General features: G+C 43.7%; 1 protein-coding gene across 1 annotated transcript in view; it reads right to left on the minus strand.

The window, feature by feature from the left end:
* Positions 1-18,086, minus strand: part of RAB1A (RAB1A, member RAS oncogene family) — a 43,418-nt gene that overhangs the window by 11,228 nt on the left and 14,104 nt on the right. Inside the window, exons 2-3 of the mRNA XM_073672170.1 lie at positions 5,817-5,889; positions 1,216-1,311 (exon numbers count right to left, since the gene is read on the minus strand). Of these exons, the coding sequence (XP_073528271.1) occupies positions 1,216-1,311; positions 5,817-5,889 (169 nt within the window). The remainder of the gene's footprint in view (positions 1-1,215; positions 1,312-5,816; positions 5,890-18,086) is intronic.

Genomic DNA, 18,086 nt, shown 5'->3' on the forward strand with positions numbered 1-18,086 from the left:
CTCCTCACCTGAACTCTGCAGTCTCAGGCATATCTGAGGATGTAGAGTTCGGATCAGGAGACCTGCGATCAGTCTGGGATCGTCGTGGTCCATGATGCACAGGCCGGCCTGGGGTCTCCTCTCCTGAACTCTGCAGTCTCAGGCATATCTGAGGATGTAGAGTTCGGATCAGGAGACCAGCGATCGGTCTGGGCTCGTCGTGGTCCATGATGCACGGGCCAGCCTGGGGTCTCCTCACCTGAACTCTGCAGTCTCAGGCATATCTGAGGATGTAGAGTTCAGATCAGGAGACTTGCGATCGGTATATGCTCATGGGATAAAGGCTCAGGTAATAAAATTAGATCAGTTATTGTCAATACCATAGGGCAGCCCATACATATAGGTCAGAGAAGCTCATTCTTCAGGAGGACAACACTTCATGATTCACCCACACAAGCATGGCACAGTTTTACAGGACCTATAATGGATCAGTTACATGTGCTGTGTAGCAATTCTTAATAAATCTCTCGACTTATGAGCGTCACTGTCTGAACCCATCAAGTTGATGGAAACCTCAACTTCATCTCAGGGAACCCCTTTGACCAGCTTGAAGGCTGGGGCCACACGACAATTTTAGCCATGACAGGTTGTGCGGCTAATGATTGCTCCATGTCACTGCTACATCACAGCATTGTGCAAGTCAATCCGGTGGTATTGCAACCGGTAAGTAACAAAAAGTTAGACCTTGCTGGATTTCTTGTGAGTTGTGGTGGTACCTTGCATTATGGTGCGATGTAGCAGCGGCATACAGCAGACATTAAAGTGTGATCCCAGATGTACTGCTTTGAGGCCTAATAGACTAACCGTAGTTTCATATGTGTAAAAAATGTCCCATTCATGTGACTGAAGGTTACAGAAATCCACACACATGCTACAGATATAAATCTTTACACGAATGACATTTAAGGAATATACACAAAGTTCCTACAAATGAATAAACGCCCCTCTATCCCGCTCATGTAACTGCTGACTTCACACCATATATTAAGGATTCATGTGTGCATTCCCCAGCAGCAGCTACAATCATCTCGCCCCGTCGGTATACACGAGCAGATATTACTCAGGGGCCGCAGCGATCTCACTCTTATTACTGATACAATGATGTCGCCCAGGACAGGAACAATGCAGCAATCAGCGTTCAGCTCTTCCGCGATAAATACTTCATTAATTACTTACTATTTGAAGTTTAATCGTTTTCCCATCTAATTCTATAGTCCTGATTTTAAAATCCACACCAATTGTACTGATGTAACTTTCCGTGTATGTGTCATCCTGCGGAGAAACAAACGGACTTCATTAACAACCTGCTTAATAAAGAGGCGTCAGGAGTAATACAGGACAGATTTACACTACTTCTTTATTACTCTGACACCAACCAAGAGAACATCCAGGTCTGAATATCAAACAATGAACGCAGTTATTCATGTCACTAAAATTATACATAACATTAAAGAAAAAGTAGTTTAGCGTGGTGACCGTACACAATATACCAAGAGCCCAACATACAACAGTCAGACAAGCACTAATATCATGGTAATACCCCAAAATATAAAGTAATTACATCCAGGACCTGAAACAAAAGAAGTGAGCAGGCACTGGCCACACACGTTACATAGCTGAACACCATCTCTCCAGGACCCCCGACATCCTGGGCCGAGCTCCGTAGGAAGAGAAGCTGCTTATCTCCCCGAGAACTAAAGGATCAGGCATGTTGGAATCCAACTGCCCCATCAGGTTACCCAACATCCATCATGATTGAGTGTGAAACCTTCTGACTGCCAGATCCACTGAAAATCAGGCCAGGAAATCCAACAAACTAAAGTGAATATCACTAAGCATTGTGTGCCTTTGTGAGCTACAAAGACATCCCCATTTCTAGTTTGAACAGTTATTCCCATGTCAACCAACACAGGCCGAGATGGGAATAACCTTTCACTGAGCCCGAGTCCAGCATGACATCCTAGGAGACCACCCTCATTGCAGGAGCAGCACCGTACATCCCATGATGCCGGCCCCCACATTGGAGATCGCCTAGGAAGCAAACGTCTGGCACTTACAGTGGGTACAGAGAGTATTCAGACCCCTTTAAATTTCTGGAGAGACCTGAAAATGGCTGTCCACCAACGTTCACCATCCAACCTGATGGAACTGGAGAGGATCTGCAAGGAAGAATGGCAGAGGATCCCCAAATCCATGTGTGAAAAACTTGTTGCATCATTCCCAAGAAGACTTACTCAAAAGGGGGCTTCTACTCAATAATGAGCAAAGGGTCTGAATACTTATGACCATGTGATATTTCAGGGTTTTGTTTTTTTTAATAAATTTGCAAAAATTTCTATACTTCTGTTTTTTTTTCAGTCAAGATGGGGTGCAGAGTGTACATAAATGAGAAAAAAAATGAACTTTTTAGAATTTACCAAATGGCTGCAATGAAACCGAGTGAAAAAGTTAAAGGGGTCTGAATACTTTCCGTACCCACTGTAAGTGCAGCCGCAACAGATCTGTGCTGAGGGTCAACAGAAAAACTAACACTGATCAAGAAAAACTATTATATTGAAAAGTCCTGCACTGTAAAGACTTTACTAGTCAAACTAGAGGTGCGCTTAAAAAGGGTACCGGGCATTACATTCATGTCGTCTGAATTATCTGTTACTCTGAAACGCTGCCGTGTTCCAGAGAACACAATTTAAATAGCTTTCCAAGGCCCAAAGGGATAGAGACCATACAAGGCAGACCCCCACTGGCTTCTCCCTGCCCACGCGCCAGTTGATTGACAGGTCTGTCAGTCATGGGTAGCTGGGCAGGGGGAAGCCAACCAGGGGTGGCACCGAACAAGTTACATCTTTCCCTATGGTTCCCGGCTGTAACTTCATATTAATCTTTCTCTGAAACGCCGCAGCATTTCAGAGTAAAACATTGGTTGCAATCATGCGGCTCGGTCAGATTCATGCTGCCCGTTGTTCGTATAGCAGGAATTTAATGATAGGCCAATCTCCAAAAATCCCTGTAAATGGAGCCAATCTTTTTTTTACCTCTGGATAAGAAATGTTTTACAGAAGCTGTAAGCTCTGGTTAACAGAAAGAGGACCACATAGGTGTCTTGTACTGATGGGTAAAACCCCTAACCTTATGGGGTATAACGCACACCATATAGTTGCTGCTTCAGTGTTGCACCATCTACAACAAATAGTGAGCACATTTTCTGTTTTTTTCATTTTGCCTGTTAAATTATGTATCTCTGTACTGGTACCTGATCTACCCGGAGTATAATCTGATCTTCGTTACCTTCTACTCTGCTGTAACCTTATTCCCTTCATTTTTATAAACTGTACCTCCCTCCGCTTCCTTCACACGTGTCCCAGATAAAACTGGAGTACAACATTGCACATGATAAGGAATTGAGGACAATCTAGTTTCCCAAGCAAATGTAATGAAATATTATAGTGGTAGGCTACTTATTATTTTGATGGAATAAGGCCATACAAAGCCAAAGCTCTGAAGGGAACCCAACCCCGAGTAAAGCGGCCAACAAACCTTACAGCGGAGGGGCAGAGTGCAAATTACCACAATGAAAAAACAACATTTGTGGACAGCAGTTTTACACTTTATACACGGATGCTTGTGTATTATGCAGTTGTACGGCCCATGTCTTTCTACGATGATGCGGTACTCAACAGTGGTGGCACATGACTAATGTATATTACTAGCATCAGATAGGGGAATAACCCATACATAGATCTGCAGATTTAGTGCTCCCTCCTCTCAATAGCTTTTTAAAAACAGGATACCCTGCAAATTATCGCCTGGTGAAAATGGTGCTCGACGGGAACCAATCACTGTCCTATAATGTTTATTTGATTGAGTTTAAGGGCCGTTTATCTGTCCGTGTTAAAGGACCCAAGTCGCCCCATCCTCACCAATTCTTATTTTCTGAACAGTTTACACTCACATGAGCTGACTCTTCTCACACAACAACCCATCAGCCGCTTGTTACATTAAAAACCAATGGACATAGAAAGGCCCCCGCTCCTTACCACCATGCGACTCCCCCCCCCCCCCCCATATCTTAGGGTTACACTACAACACTTTGCCTCCCTCTTTTCACAGGTCTCACCTACCTACTTCAATTTTAGCAAAACAACTTACACCAAGTAGAGCTGCTATGACAAGCAGATTAACAATGCTACAATCTACGCATCACATTGAATAAAATGAAAGGGGAGATGACCGACCTTAAGTGGATTTCTTATCAGATTCCACAGTACAAACTGCCGACATTCTTAAATGGATCTCACACCTGATGAGGCTGGAGCACTTATTTTGTAAATTCATGTCAGAACGACTTCATAATCACTCCAACTAAAGTGTGAACACACGTGTACAAATGTATCCAGTCTCAGCTCACCCAGCGCAACCGACAGCTGCTCCTTGTACGGAGCAGTGTGAGATCTCACGCTGAGCAAGGAGGAGGGACACTGAGGAGCTGTTAATCAGACTAAGGGTATGAGCCAACGGTCAGGAGACGCTGCGGGTTTGACGCTGCGTGTTATGCAGAGTCAAACCTACAGCGGCCAGATGATACAGCATAGTGGATGGGATTTCTAGAAATCCCTTGTCCACTATGCGTCTCCGTGCACCTGCGGATCACCCGCAGACATGGACATGAGGCGCCTCTTTCCAGACCGCAACATGTCAATTTCTCTTGCAGAGTCGCTAGTCTCCGCAAGAGAAATTAGATCACTACAATGTATTGAATGCGGTGAATCCACATGGTTCAATGAACACATGCAGATTCACCTGTGTTCATATAACGCAGAGCTTTGGAGGGATGAAGCATAAAGTACACTGCTTCCAAAACGCTGCCTGGCTGTATTGTGTGCACATACCCTAAGTGGGCAAAGATTCAGCAGAACGTGGAGAAGGGGACACTGAGGAGCTGTCAATGTGGATGGAAATTGAGATCCAAATTTCAGAAAAGATTTTACAGTCATAACATGAACTTTAGAAGTACACCATCCTCATCCAGCCCCAGGAAACTCAACACTAAATAGAGCTAGTGTGCATGCACTACTACCTTTCCCCCTTCACACATGGGACAATAATTCTGGTGATGGTGAGGGGCCCAGTGATGATATCTGTTAGTGGGTTGACCCCTTAACAGAAGTTTCTTTAAAAACATAATGACTGACGAATCACTGATGATTACGACAAGTCAATCAGTCAATAAAGGTTTTGGGGACAGTTCTCCTTCCTAGCAGAGCAATAAAGTGACAGCTGTGCCCCCTTTATCCTGCAGTACATACAAGCTATGTAGCGGTACACGGTGCCGAAACTCAGTCCCATTCACTTTGAGCCTAAGCTGCAGTACCAGGCACAGCAAATTGCACAGAAGATCAATGGGGTAATACCATCTCCTGCTGCAATCAATAATAACCTTTTCTAAGGGTAAACCATTGACATTTTAAAAGAGCTTTTCCGGGAGGAATATATATGACCTCTCTATATACAAGTGAATAGGAGACATAGCAGTACTTGGCAGTGGCCACTACTCAACGTACAGAGCTGTATGACGCAACTCTATACGCTGTACATGCGGCCGCTGCAGATACCAGCTATCAGTGGGGGCCGGACTCCCACCAATCTCATCTATCCAGAGGATAGGACATCAACAAATTAGTCTTGGATATTACATTTAAATAAGAGAAAAAAAAATCATGCTTGTATAATTTAAGAAATGTCTTTATTATGATTATACAAAGTTATTAGTTTGTACTTACTGCAAACCTAAGGAGAAGGCAAGATTTCCCCACACCAGAGTCTCCAATGAGAAGCAATTTGAATAAATAGTCACTGCAAACAGAGGAGAGAATACATATTAGACGCAAGAAAGGCTGAACACGTCAGACATCTCACAATCACATGGCAGAATTTCCACCGCTCCGTCCAAACGGCCGCCTCCCAGCCCCCGCCAGCCTGCCTGTGTGCTGACGCCAGCTTCCAAGAAGTTGGTTAAGCATGTGTTACCGGGCTGATATGTAAGCACTTGTAAGTCAGGATGTGAGTATAATCGGTCACATCACCAACACTCCAAAAAGAAGCATCTCCAAGGCCAGGATATATCCCTATATAATCACTGCTGATTGTGGAAAAGGTGCAATTGTGGAAAAGGTGCAAGTAAAATAAGAGCAATCAGCCAAGTAATGAGGAAGAGCAGAGATCTAGAGGAACGAGGTATTGTAGAAAATTACTGTATATGGGATGATCAAGCAGGTTTTTATATGAAAAATAGGTTTGATACACCGGAGTAGCACAGCCAACAGGGACAAAAATCCAAGTATGGTTATAAGTAAACCACAGGACAGGTGGCAGAAGTCGGACCCCCACCACACCATGAGAGACCCCAGACTATGCTTTCCTATGAGGCTGCTGTAAAGCATCCCCCAGCATCAAATAGAATTAAAAAAAAAGTTCCACATTCTTGTTTACAATAGAAAATATATTAAAAATACTAATAGAAATAATGAACAATACCTTTAAACATGGGAAAAAAAAGCCCTTTGACATACATACATATACACACACATTGCATTCAGTTGCAAGATTTACAATCCACTGTTCTCTGTTATCGGCCATTTATAATGTAAAGACAGGAAAAAAAGGTATAAGTTTTCCTACAGAGCTGCATTGCTGGTATTACTGAATTTGCAAATGTTCTTGTATCTACCACAATTGTAACAATAAAAATGTCTATTACATGGTAGTAAAGACTGTGCTGCAGTGATGACAGAAAAATGCTGATACTGCTCATCAGAGGTCATCAAGGAGCAAACTATTGATGACCGATCCTAGGGATGGGATGAGTGGGGTCAGACACAGGACAGTCTCTGCTCCAGCAGCGATCAGATATAAGCCATGTACGGGGAAGAACACAGCAGCTTCATACACGTTTACTGCACTTTATCTCCTATTTAAAGTGAATGAGAGAAGCTGCAGTACCCAGGAGCGGCCACTAAGCAGTGTGTGGAGCTGCAGAGTCCCACCCTGTGCATTGATTGAATGTGGCTGATCAGTGGCTGTGCCGGGGGTCTGACCCCACCAATCTCACAGTGATGACTCATCCTACAAGTAGGTTCATCAATAGTTTCGTTTCAGAAAGAGAAAAGCATAGTGGTCTTATACTCTCACATTGTTTTGATTCTGCAAGCTTCATTACCATGGCAATGAGCTCTAACCCCCTCCCCCCTCCTGTGTCAAACCAAACAGGAAAGGGTAACATACATTTAAAGCAACAGTACCACAAACTACAAAAGGGTTACACTTTGATAATCCATGCTCCTACTGTACAGATGTTAACGCCTAGCTACAGCTAAACTGGAAACCACGTGCCTATAATCTCTAGATCTATCTTGGAAAATCTAGATTAGATAAGAAATACCGCCTGCAAGTGAATGAGAACAAGAATTTTTTTTTTTACAAAATGCTAAAGTTAAAAAATGAAAAAAAGTCATGCATTACATTATAAATAGTACATACAGTACAGAACTAAGAACTTATGTAAGATGTGCAGCGAGGATTCTGGATATCCAGCCACCACACAATGTAATAGAAGCGCGTCCTTATCGTGACAGCTGCGAATATCCGAAGCTTCACGACTGTGACCTGCCCCGAGCGCTGCGCTGGTATAATGAGGTAGGACATGGTTACCATGGCCACACAGAGACCCCCGTCACCTGTAGTCAGCACATACACAGTGCGGGTGACAGCCCAGACAAAGCCCTGGCAGTCTCCAAAACAGAAGGGCCTACAAGAGCTTCTTCCCAAGACATTTATGGATGTCTCGGGGAGCCAGGTCCATGGTGTGTTATAGCACGAAAACACACAGTACCATGTAATATAAGTAGATTATAATAGAAGGACTGGAACTCCAGCGCCACCTATAGGAGGCAGAAATCCTAAAAGCAAATAGCAACTAACGAGACTGGTCACATGATTCAGGATAAGCACCCAAACCAGACACTCCTTTTGCAGACATGTTCCCAAGTTATGTGGCAAGGCTCGTCCAAGGGTCCATATTGACTTTTAGGATTGCCAACTCCAATAGGTGGCGCTAGAGTTCCAGTCTTCCTTTCTGAAGCGGCCATTTGCACATTTATATTCCCCCAGGAGCATGGCTTGGCCTATAAGTCTAACACTGGCTTGACACTACACAAGGAAAAACGTTACACTTAGACCCCCTACCCTCGTCAGAGGCCTCTCACCCAGCAAAATCAGTCCTCCTGCTTTGCAAGGAGCAGAAAACACCCCAAACTGCTATCTCTTAACAATATGACAGAATGCTCCCAATTGCACTGATGATACCAAGTATAGAGGGCAACACACAGGATCATTTCTCCCAAAGGAGGGACAATAGTTTCCATTCTTTGTGTTGAAGACCAGGAATGGTGGACAGCAATGAGTCAGAAATGGATGCAAAGGAGAACAAGTCCTTCCTTTATATTTCTCATTTGTGGTCAATCTACTCCCAAGCCTTGACTCTAGAAACTGCATCAAAACCAGGGCTGTGGAGTCGGAGTCTGTATAAAATGGACTGATTCCTAAAATATATAATAAATTGGGTACAGTAGTTCAATGCAGTTTGTGGGGAATATTTTTTCATAAGAATTTGGGAAAGTTATGAAATGTCCTATAAATGTCTGTCCTATTCCTGATCTAAGGGTCTAGACTTTTAGCTGAGATGAATCTGTGCTACAGTAAATTTATCACTTAAACATGAGCCATGTATGAGGGAGTCTGAGTCATGGAAATTGAGGAGTCGGAAGTCAGAGTCGGAGGTTTGGCTTACCGATTCCACAGCCCTGATCAAAACCTGATGCAAAAACTGCACAAAGGCGGTGTCTGGATCAGGAAGGGCATCTCATGCACCCAGTCAGGTCAGGAGATTCGGATCCTCATCTATTGCAGTAGAGCAGCTACAGAGGGTGTCTGTCGCTCTGGAGGACCTAACATGTTACACAGACAACACATTAATTCCCTCTGTGGTGGGGCTGCAGGCCCGAACTGTGCACAAAGTCTTTTAATAAAATTAAGGGATCTTTCAGCTGCCGTATGCGACTGTCAGAGACGTCAATGTACATTTTCCAATTATAACTGACATCGTTCGGCATTTACTATGAATTTGTTGGGCGCACTCGCTCACGCTTTTCAGCCAAGCTACGTTCACTTTTCAAAAAGTGACCATGGCGAAAAAACATCAAAAGTTGCAAAATGTTGCACCATTCCAAACAGTTTTACATAAGAAAATTGGAGCAGACTGCTTGATGCATTGGCCCCTTACTGCCAGGTTTCTTTGTAGATAACATTTGACCTCTAAGCTCATTCATTTACAATATCAAGGGACCTTTTTAAAAAGTAGGCAAATATGAAGCTGAGAGCCCTTTTAGAGTCTGTCAACCATTTGACCATATCGAGGTTTCACAAAGCACCTGTGCTTGGTTTGAACCAGGGCTGTGGAGTCTGTAAGCCAAACCTCTGACTCCAACTCCTCAATTTCCCTGACTCCACAGCACTGCCTCATTACTGAGCGTATTCGTAAAGTGCAGCACAGATTCATGTCAACTAAAAGCCAAGATCCTTAGATCAGGAACAGAACAGACATTTATGGGACATTTCATAACTTTCCTAAATTATAAAAAACTTTTACAGCACATCCTGCATTGAACTACTGAACCCAATTTACTATATATTTTAGGAGTCCGTCCATTTTATGCCTACTCCACAGCCCTGGTTTGAACAGTTTGTGCCGACAGACTTTCCTGCGAGTTGAAATGGAAAATGTGCGATGCTGAACCCTTTGTTGCCGTCCTCCAGATGCACGCTATCGGTCCAAAGGTTTGGAAGTGAAGCCAGCACTGATTGGCTGCAAGGACTTCATGACAATGTCACTCGGATCCCCGAGAGAGTCAGTGCTCACACCACAGGAACAGCACCAGAGGAGAGTATAGGTGTTATTTTACAAGGGGGAAACAATGGGCCTGGGAAGAAGTTGTCCAAGTAGTGGACAACCCCTTTATACTTTCTCTACAGAACAGTTTCTTCTCATTTAGCCTAACATGAAGCAAAGCCGTAATATAGTCCAGCTGTGCTGGCTGTGATGTCTCGGATTCATAGGCTCAGATTGGTCATGAGTGATGAGGACCACCTCCACCCTGGGGTCTCAGTACATGTATAGCAAGTGCTGAAATCACAGCACACAATAATAAAGTCCATAAACACTAAAGTAAATCTGAAGCTCCGTACAGACAACCGCCCCTCGAAGTGAAGTGTTTTTACATGACAGTCCCAAGCAGCACTTCTGCCAAGTTGTAGAAAGGTCAGTGTTTATGTGACCGATAAAGCCGCTTGTATTTCAGGTTTAGAGACCATATGGTCGCCTCCCTCCCCAAAATCTGATCAATACAGGTACAAGCAAGAATATCTCGCTTTCCATCCCCGAGATTCTGATCTTCAATTCTCTGATCTTACCAACAGCTTGAAAAGCGTTCTAGCATGACCCCTGCTCCATAGAGACTCTATAAGGCTCTGTTCACAATGTGTTTGGAGCCTTCTGTAGGAGGTACACATCGGGAGGATCATCCGACAAACAAAAATAGATAAGTCGCAGCCTTCTGTATATAGGCTCACGTTATAGAACGCTCTCCACAACTCGACAACCCGGTTTCCTGCTTGTTAACTAATAACACTTATACTCGCCTCCGATGCTGTTCCAGCAGTGTCGGCACTCACGCTCCTGAGTAACAATGTCACGCGATCCCCGAGGCCAATCAGTGCTGGCTTCATTCTCACGGGCTTCGGACAAATCACATACATCCAAAGGAGGTCAGAGCCGCTGCTCACTCACTTCCTCGGGATGTATACGATACGTCCGAAGGTGGGAGGTGAACCAGTGCCGACACCGCTGGAATGGCACCAGTGAGGAGTATAAGTTATATTATTTTACAAGGGGGACACATAGGTATTCAGAAGGGGTTATCCGAGTATTGGACAACCCCTTTAAGTACGCCACTTATTTTACTCACTTATATAGCACCATACAGAGATCAGCGAGCTTTAGGGAGCATTCACATATCCGTGTGAAACGTCTAAGTAGTCAGATTATTATTATTTTTTTTATGACAGCACTCGGACTCAAAGTCTCATTGATCCATTAATAAATCAGTGAAAATGACGGATACAAGAATTCGATCTGTGAAACTGAGCAAGTCCTTTTCTGATCCGATGTTGAGGATCACAATAGAACCTAATCAATGGGTCTGTGTGCTGTCCAAATAAAAAAAAAAACAGACATTCTCACACGTGTGAACGCGCGCATAGCGCTGAACTGTTACATTGTGACAGCCAGAAGAATACACCATAATCAGTGTAGGTGCGTTACAGTCCTATTACACAGCTTCTCCCATCAGATATTTGCAGCATCGCTATGGGGTGACAGAAGGTCCTAGAACGTTACTTAGGTTAGAAAAACCTGGCAGGCGAATATATCTATATATTAATATTTTCTGAGCACTGACCGCAGTCTGAACCCTTGTGCTTCCCCATACATCACCACCAGGCCAGGCGGACGGCAGAGTTCAATGTTTAAAGCAGAGCTCAGTAAAAGAGGTGGTAATGGGACAAGTCCTGCAGATGGCAGAATACATTACATTGGATGACAAGTTTGTCATGCCCGGCTGGTTACTGATCACACGAAACACAGGCTCCATCAACAATGTAGAGAACTAGAAATATGAATTTTACAAATAGAAATTATACTTATTTATACCTAAAAATATTTGACGTCAATGGGTTATTGATGCCAATCTAAAAATCTAACCTGCAATTTGCATCAAAATCCACAGTGAATAAATATGCTGTGTGTGGACCAATCCTTAACCCCTTCATCCCCAGGCCATTTTCTGTTTTTGCGTTTTCATTTTTTGCTCCCGTCTTACCAGAGCCGTAACTTTCTTTTATTTTTCCATCAATATGGCCATGTAAGGGCTAATTTTTTGCAGGACAAGATTTACTTTTGAACGACCCCATTGGTTTTACCATATCGTGTACTGGAAAACGAGAAAAAAATTCCAAAAAAAAAAAAAGTGCAATTCCAGTGTTTTTTTTTGTTTGTTTTTTTTTAAACATGTTCACTAAATGCTAAAACTGACCTGCCATTATGATTCCCCAGGTCATTACGACTTTGTAGACACCCAGCATGTATAGGTTCATTTTTATTTAAATGGTGAAAAAAATTCCAAAGTTCGTTAAAAAAAAATAAAGTAAAGTCACAATTTTCCGAGACCCGTAGCGTCTACATTTTTTGGGATCTGGGGCCGGTGAGGGCTTATTTTTTGCGAGCTGACTTTTTTTTATCGATACCATTTTGGGGTAGATGCGATGTTTTGATCGCCCATTATTGCAATGTTTTGGCAACCCCCAAAAAAAAGTAATTCTGGTGTTTTGATTTTTTTCTCGTTACACCGTTTACCGATCGAATTAATTATTTTTACATATAGAAAGATCGGGCGATTCTGAAAGCGGCGATAACAAATACATGTATATTTGATTTATTTTTATTTTATTTTGAATGGGGCGTGGGGGTGATTTAAACTTTTACAATTTCTTACATTTTTTTTTTACTTTACACTTTCTTCAACAGTCTCCATGGGAGACTAGAAGCTACGATCATCTGATCGCCTCTGCTACACACAGGCAACTATCAGATCGCCAGCGTGTAGCAGAAACTCTCTTGTGCCATGAGCGCTGTCCACTGGGTGGCGTTTATAGCCTCCTGTCACTGACAACCACAGGGGTTTCCTGCAGACCCCGGGTTGTCATGCCAACCCATCGGCAACAAGCGGTCATGTGACACGGGCGCCAATGGGCGTGTCTTATGACGCGCTTCCAGTGCGGCGATGTTAAATCAGATGGTGATTGGCTGCAGCGCTCAAGAAGTATTTAAAAAGATTGTCCAAGTAAGGGAAAACCTTTTTAAGGTTGTCATACACATTACACAACATGTTTTACCAACTGCTCTTATGATTTCCCTTAAACATGAACTCACTGTCATGGGAGGGTCAAAGGCTCCTAAACACATTATATGGTCAGCTTGTCGCCTGACTAATCTACATATACATCTACATACACGCATGGAAAGCAATATAATGTCCTGCATTGGAGTGGTTTTGGCTCCCACTCCTAAGAAAAAATAGTGACCAAATACTGATAGTGGGGCCGTGGCCCAATACCCAGAATCCAAATTCATGGCCGCAGTTATAAGTTTGGTCCAGCCAATGGTAAAGGGAAAAATAAATAAAATAAAACTAGTAAAGTTTTATTTCCCTGACGACCCAGAGCCAGTCTACGTTTATGAGCTGCCAGTTCAGGCTGCGATGGCTGTACGTACGGTACATCAATGGCCACTTGTAGACAAAGACGGCCAGGCCATCTCTGATGGATCAAAGGAGAGTAGCATTTTTTTTAGGCATTATTATATCTGCAAGGTTTATATTAATTTGCATTCAGAACAAAAGAAAAAAATCTTGTAATTCTCACAATTGCTGCTAAGCCGGATACTGCACTCACTTCCTGTTCAGATCATTTTTCAGCAGTCTCGTTATCAGACGTCAGCGTTGCACATGCATGTTCTATCCAATGTTTTCCACAGATACCCATTATGTTCACGTCCGTATTTTTTCTGGCAGCATGATAATTGCAAGTCTATGAGCCCGTGAAAAACACACAGATTGCATCAATGTGAGGTCCGTGTTTAGCATTGCAATGTATAAAAAAAGCTTAATTTATTTATCCATACGTGAAAAATACTTGGTAGAAACTGACACTGACGACACATTGATCCAAAACACTGATGACACCAGTATCAATTATTGTGTACGTGATGTGAGGCCTTATCACAGCATTACAGCAGCATAAAACCTCTAAATAGAGTAGATAAGATCCACCATTCCCAACAGGTGATGTTACAGCTCACCTCCTTCCCCTGCCTACATAATGACATTTGCCTGGATCAGAGCTTGCTCAGAAAGCTCTCCTGAAGAGGCCAATTAATCAGTCAGACTACTGCAGTTTATGTCCATGTGGCTGCATATAAGAACAATAAGGGTATGTGCACACGATCAGTGTTTGCTGCAGATTGAACACCGCACAAGTGCATGCGTGCAATCCGCAGCGGCCGGAAGTTACAGCATAGTGGATGGGATTTATACAAATCCCATCCACTATGCATCTGCGGCTCACCCGCGGAAACTGACATACGGCGCGTCTTTCCAGACCGCAGCATGTCAATTTCTCCTGCGGGTCTTAATGTGGGCTTTCCGCATAGACCTAATCTCTATGGAGAAAGTCTGCATGCGAGAAGAGAAGAAAAAAAAAAAAAAAAAAAAGAGGCCGACGCTCATTTGCATAATGAGCAGAAGCCGGAGGCGGCTCTTCCGCAGTCAACTCCGGATAGTCTGCACATACCCTAAGGCCACGGCCCCACTATCAGTATTAAGTCAGAATTTTTTCTTAGCAGTGGGAGCCAAAACCAGGAGTGGGTGATAAATGCAGAATTGGTGACTTGTTTCTATTATACCTTTTCTCTGATTGTTCCTCACCTGGTTTTGGCACCAACTCCTGAGAAAAATACTGACCAAATACTGATAGTGGGGCCGTGGCCTAAGTATAAGTCTAGTACATTAAACTTAGTGGCTATATAGGGATTCGGTCTGCAGGAATTTGGCACAATATGAGAGCAGCATAACGTAGAGACAGAGACCCTGAATCCAGTGATGTGTCACTTACTGGGCTGCTTACTGTACTTTTGTTAAAATTACTGTTTTTTCAGCAGATCACTAGAGGACTAGTAAACCTGCTGCCATGTTGTCCCCCATATCCATAAGCTCTGCATAATCCCCCCACCACTGATTGGCAGCTTTCTGCCTATGCACAGTGTACACAGAAAGCTATCAGTGGTGTGGGCGGGGTTATACAGAGCTCAGCATTCAGAAAAAGGCATCATTTTTTGCTCAAATTAATAGAAAGCAAGTAAAAATGCATAAAAAATGCATTCATTTTAAGCAATGTTTTTTCCTACGAATACTCTGGTTTTGGTGCAGAAATATCCGTGTCAAATTCTTAACATATGAACATGGGTATGTGCAAACTTAGTATTTGCTGCAGATTTCACTGAACCAATTATGCATCAATGCATAAAATACTCGTTCTGTGTTTTTTTTCTTCCGTTCATTTGAATGAAAAATGCTGCAAATTTGAAAAATGCTTTGATGATAAAAATCCACAAGGATAAAATAAGCAGCGTGTGCACGAGTTTTCAGAAACTTCATTCACTTTGCTGTTACTTTAAACTGCATTGTTCTTAATCCTTGAAAGATACATGGAAAAAAAAAAAAAAAGACTGACAATAGCCCGATTCTTAAAGGGGTTGTACACTACTTTATATTACCCCCCCAATGTATCCCCCCGGGGCCCCCAAGACTTTTCGTAAATACCTTCCGTTGCAGATACTGCCTGTGAGTGGCGCTATCACTGGCCGCTCACAGGCATCACGTGACCCCCGGCTGCAGCAGACTGACATCCACTGACGTCACGACAAGTGCTGGCAGCAGCCGGGGTCTTTGTCTTCTGTGTTCCACGGTGGATGCGGGGTTACCCCCACGTCACACCCGGCATCCACCGCACGCTCTGCCTCTCCCCATTCACTGGGAAAGCGCGCGCTGGATGCTGGGTGTGACGAGGGGGGTAACCCGCCCAAAGCCCAGCAGCCACTGCAGGGACCCCAGTGCTGAGTCACGCCTCACTTGTGACGTCAGCGCGGGGTCACGTGATGCCTGTGAGCGCCCACCGATAGCAAAGCTCACAGGCATTATCAGCAACATAAGGTATTTACAAAAAGTCTTAGGGGTCCCGGGGGGATACATAGGGGGGGTAATATAGGTAGTGTACAACTTCTTTAACCATGGATCAGTAATAATATAATAAAAATCTATGAAAAGTGGTTGGATCACTGAAGTGCACTGTATTTCATCCGTTTTACCTGGGCCCCATATAGACTTAAATGGCCAAGTCTCAGACACAGATCCATTTTTAAAACGGATGTGTGTATAGATTAATGAAACTATGGGTCCATATGCTGTCTGAGGAAAAAAAAAATACAATAAAACACACATACAGCAAATGTACATGTTACAAGGATGTGATGCTGCAGCCTTATGCCGGTTTCACACGTCCATATATCTCCGGTACCAGAGAAATCCGTGTCCCGTGTGGCAACAGTGTGCCGTATCAGGATCACACATACCGGTGCCTGGGAATCAGTGTACAATTAGTGCTGTTCCCAAGCACCGGGTGCTTAACGATGCCCTCATCATGGTTCCCTGCCGCTGCTACGATCAGCACCAGCAGGGACAATGATGAGCGTAGTGGTGTCTGCTCCTGGAGTGTCCACCTGTGTAAAAATAAGAATAAAATAAAAAATCCTTATACTCACCTGTTTTAAGTGTCCCCCGCTGTGATCCATGAGACCGATCAGCAGAGGAGCCAGTGAGAATGACTTCTGCAGCGAGAGGGCCCTGGACCTCTGCTGGGCTCAGGAGAGGTGTCCTGTCACTCACTGAGCGCAGCTCCGGGGCCGCTCACTGCAGCGGCTCATTGTCCCCGGAGTGATCGGTCGCATGGATTACAGCGGGGGACACTTAGGACAGGCGAGTATAAGGATTTTTAATTTTATTCTTACACAGGTGGACACTGCAGGAGAAGACACTACTACCCTCATCACTGTCCCTACTGGCACTGATCACAGCGTCGACAGGGTACCATGATGAGGGCAGATTTAAACACCCAGCGGGGGCTTGAGAACAGCGCTAACTGTAGCTCCGATTCCCAGGTGCCAGCACGTGTCACATTGATGGAATCCATGTGCGGCACGTGTTTACACGGTACCCATTGACTTGAATGGGTCCATGTGATCCGTGCTGTCGTCCAAAAACTTACCTGTCTACGTGTGGAGCACAAAGACACACTGTGCGTGGAAACACACGGAGATGTGCACGGACCCATTCATTGGAATGTGTCTAAGTGTGTCAGTGTCTCCAGTATGTGTGGAAACTGTCACTACACGTACCGGAGATACTGACGCGTGAAAGAGCCCTTAGGATGAGCCATATGTAGTTCTCCCAGAGCAAAATATGGGTCTATTTTTTGTCCCTGATACCGCAACTCCATTGATTTGGGTCACTAAACCTGCAGGTGAATCAGGCCTAAGAATATTAGATATTCGACTGTTGCTTTCCCTTAAAAGCCAAAAATAGGTTGCAAAGTTGTCAGGAGCATTTTCTGAACTATGTATTAAAAAACAAACATGCAGTTAATAGAATGTAGCCCGAATTACTACATCTACCTCTGCATTTGTCCCTAAAAACATTAAGTTAGTGGAATCTCTTGACATGTATCCAACGTGTACAACCAGTTTTATGGTATTGCCAAAATAAGGACAAAAACAAAGTAATATGGGCATGTTTCATACTTGCCCAAAATGTGGGGTTACAGATGTGACTGTGCAAAAATCATAAAAATAGGGGTTTGCCAGCTGAATATGCACAGCAGAGCTGCCCAGTTCTTGGTTCAGGACATGTTTTTTGATGACTATGAAATTAATTTGGTAACCTGCCTGCCCTTAGGAAACCGATAATTACTGGTTTTGCTTGCAAAATGTGTGTAGGAAGAGATCACAGGTAAAAACGTCTAAGCCAAGGAAGGTGACCCAAAATATCCAGATGCAGAAAACAGCCAGGAGCAGTGTGTAAGGCAGCCCGGTGTCATTATAGTACCCAGACAGATGGACAACAGCCAAACCTTCGTCCAGATGACAAGATAGAAGACCTGCCTCCAGCACAAAGGGGCAAGACTCTGTCCTTTCTTCCTCTGGCTTCCTAGTGCTAAATAATTAAAACTGCACTCACTGAATTCACTAAGTATACACAAATACAGTGTTCGGA

This window comes from Phyllobates terribilis, unplaced genomic scaffold (genome assembly GCF_046119375.1).
Source record: "Phyllobates terribilis strain yellow unplaced genomic scaffold, ASM4611937v1 Scaffold_3__8_contigs__length_932513732, whole genome shotgun sequence".
NCBI lineage: Eukaryota > Metazoa > Chordata > Amphibia > Anura > Dendrobatidae > Phyllobates > Phyllobates terribilis.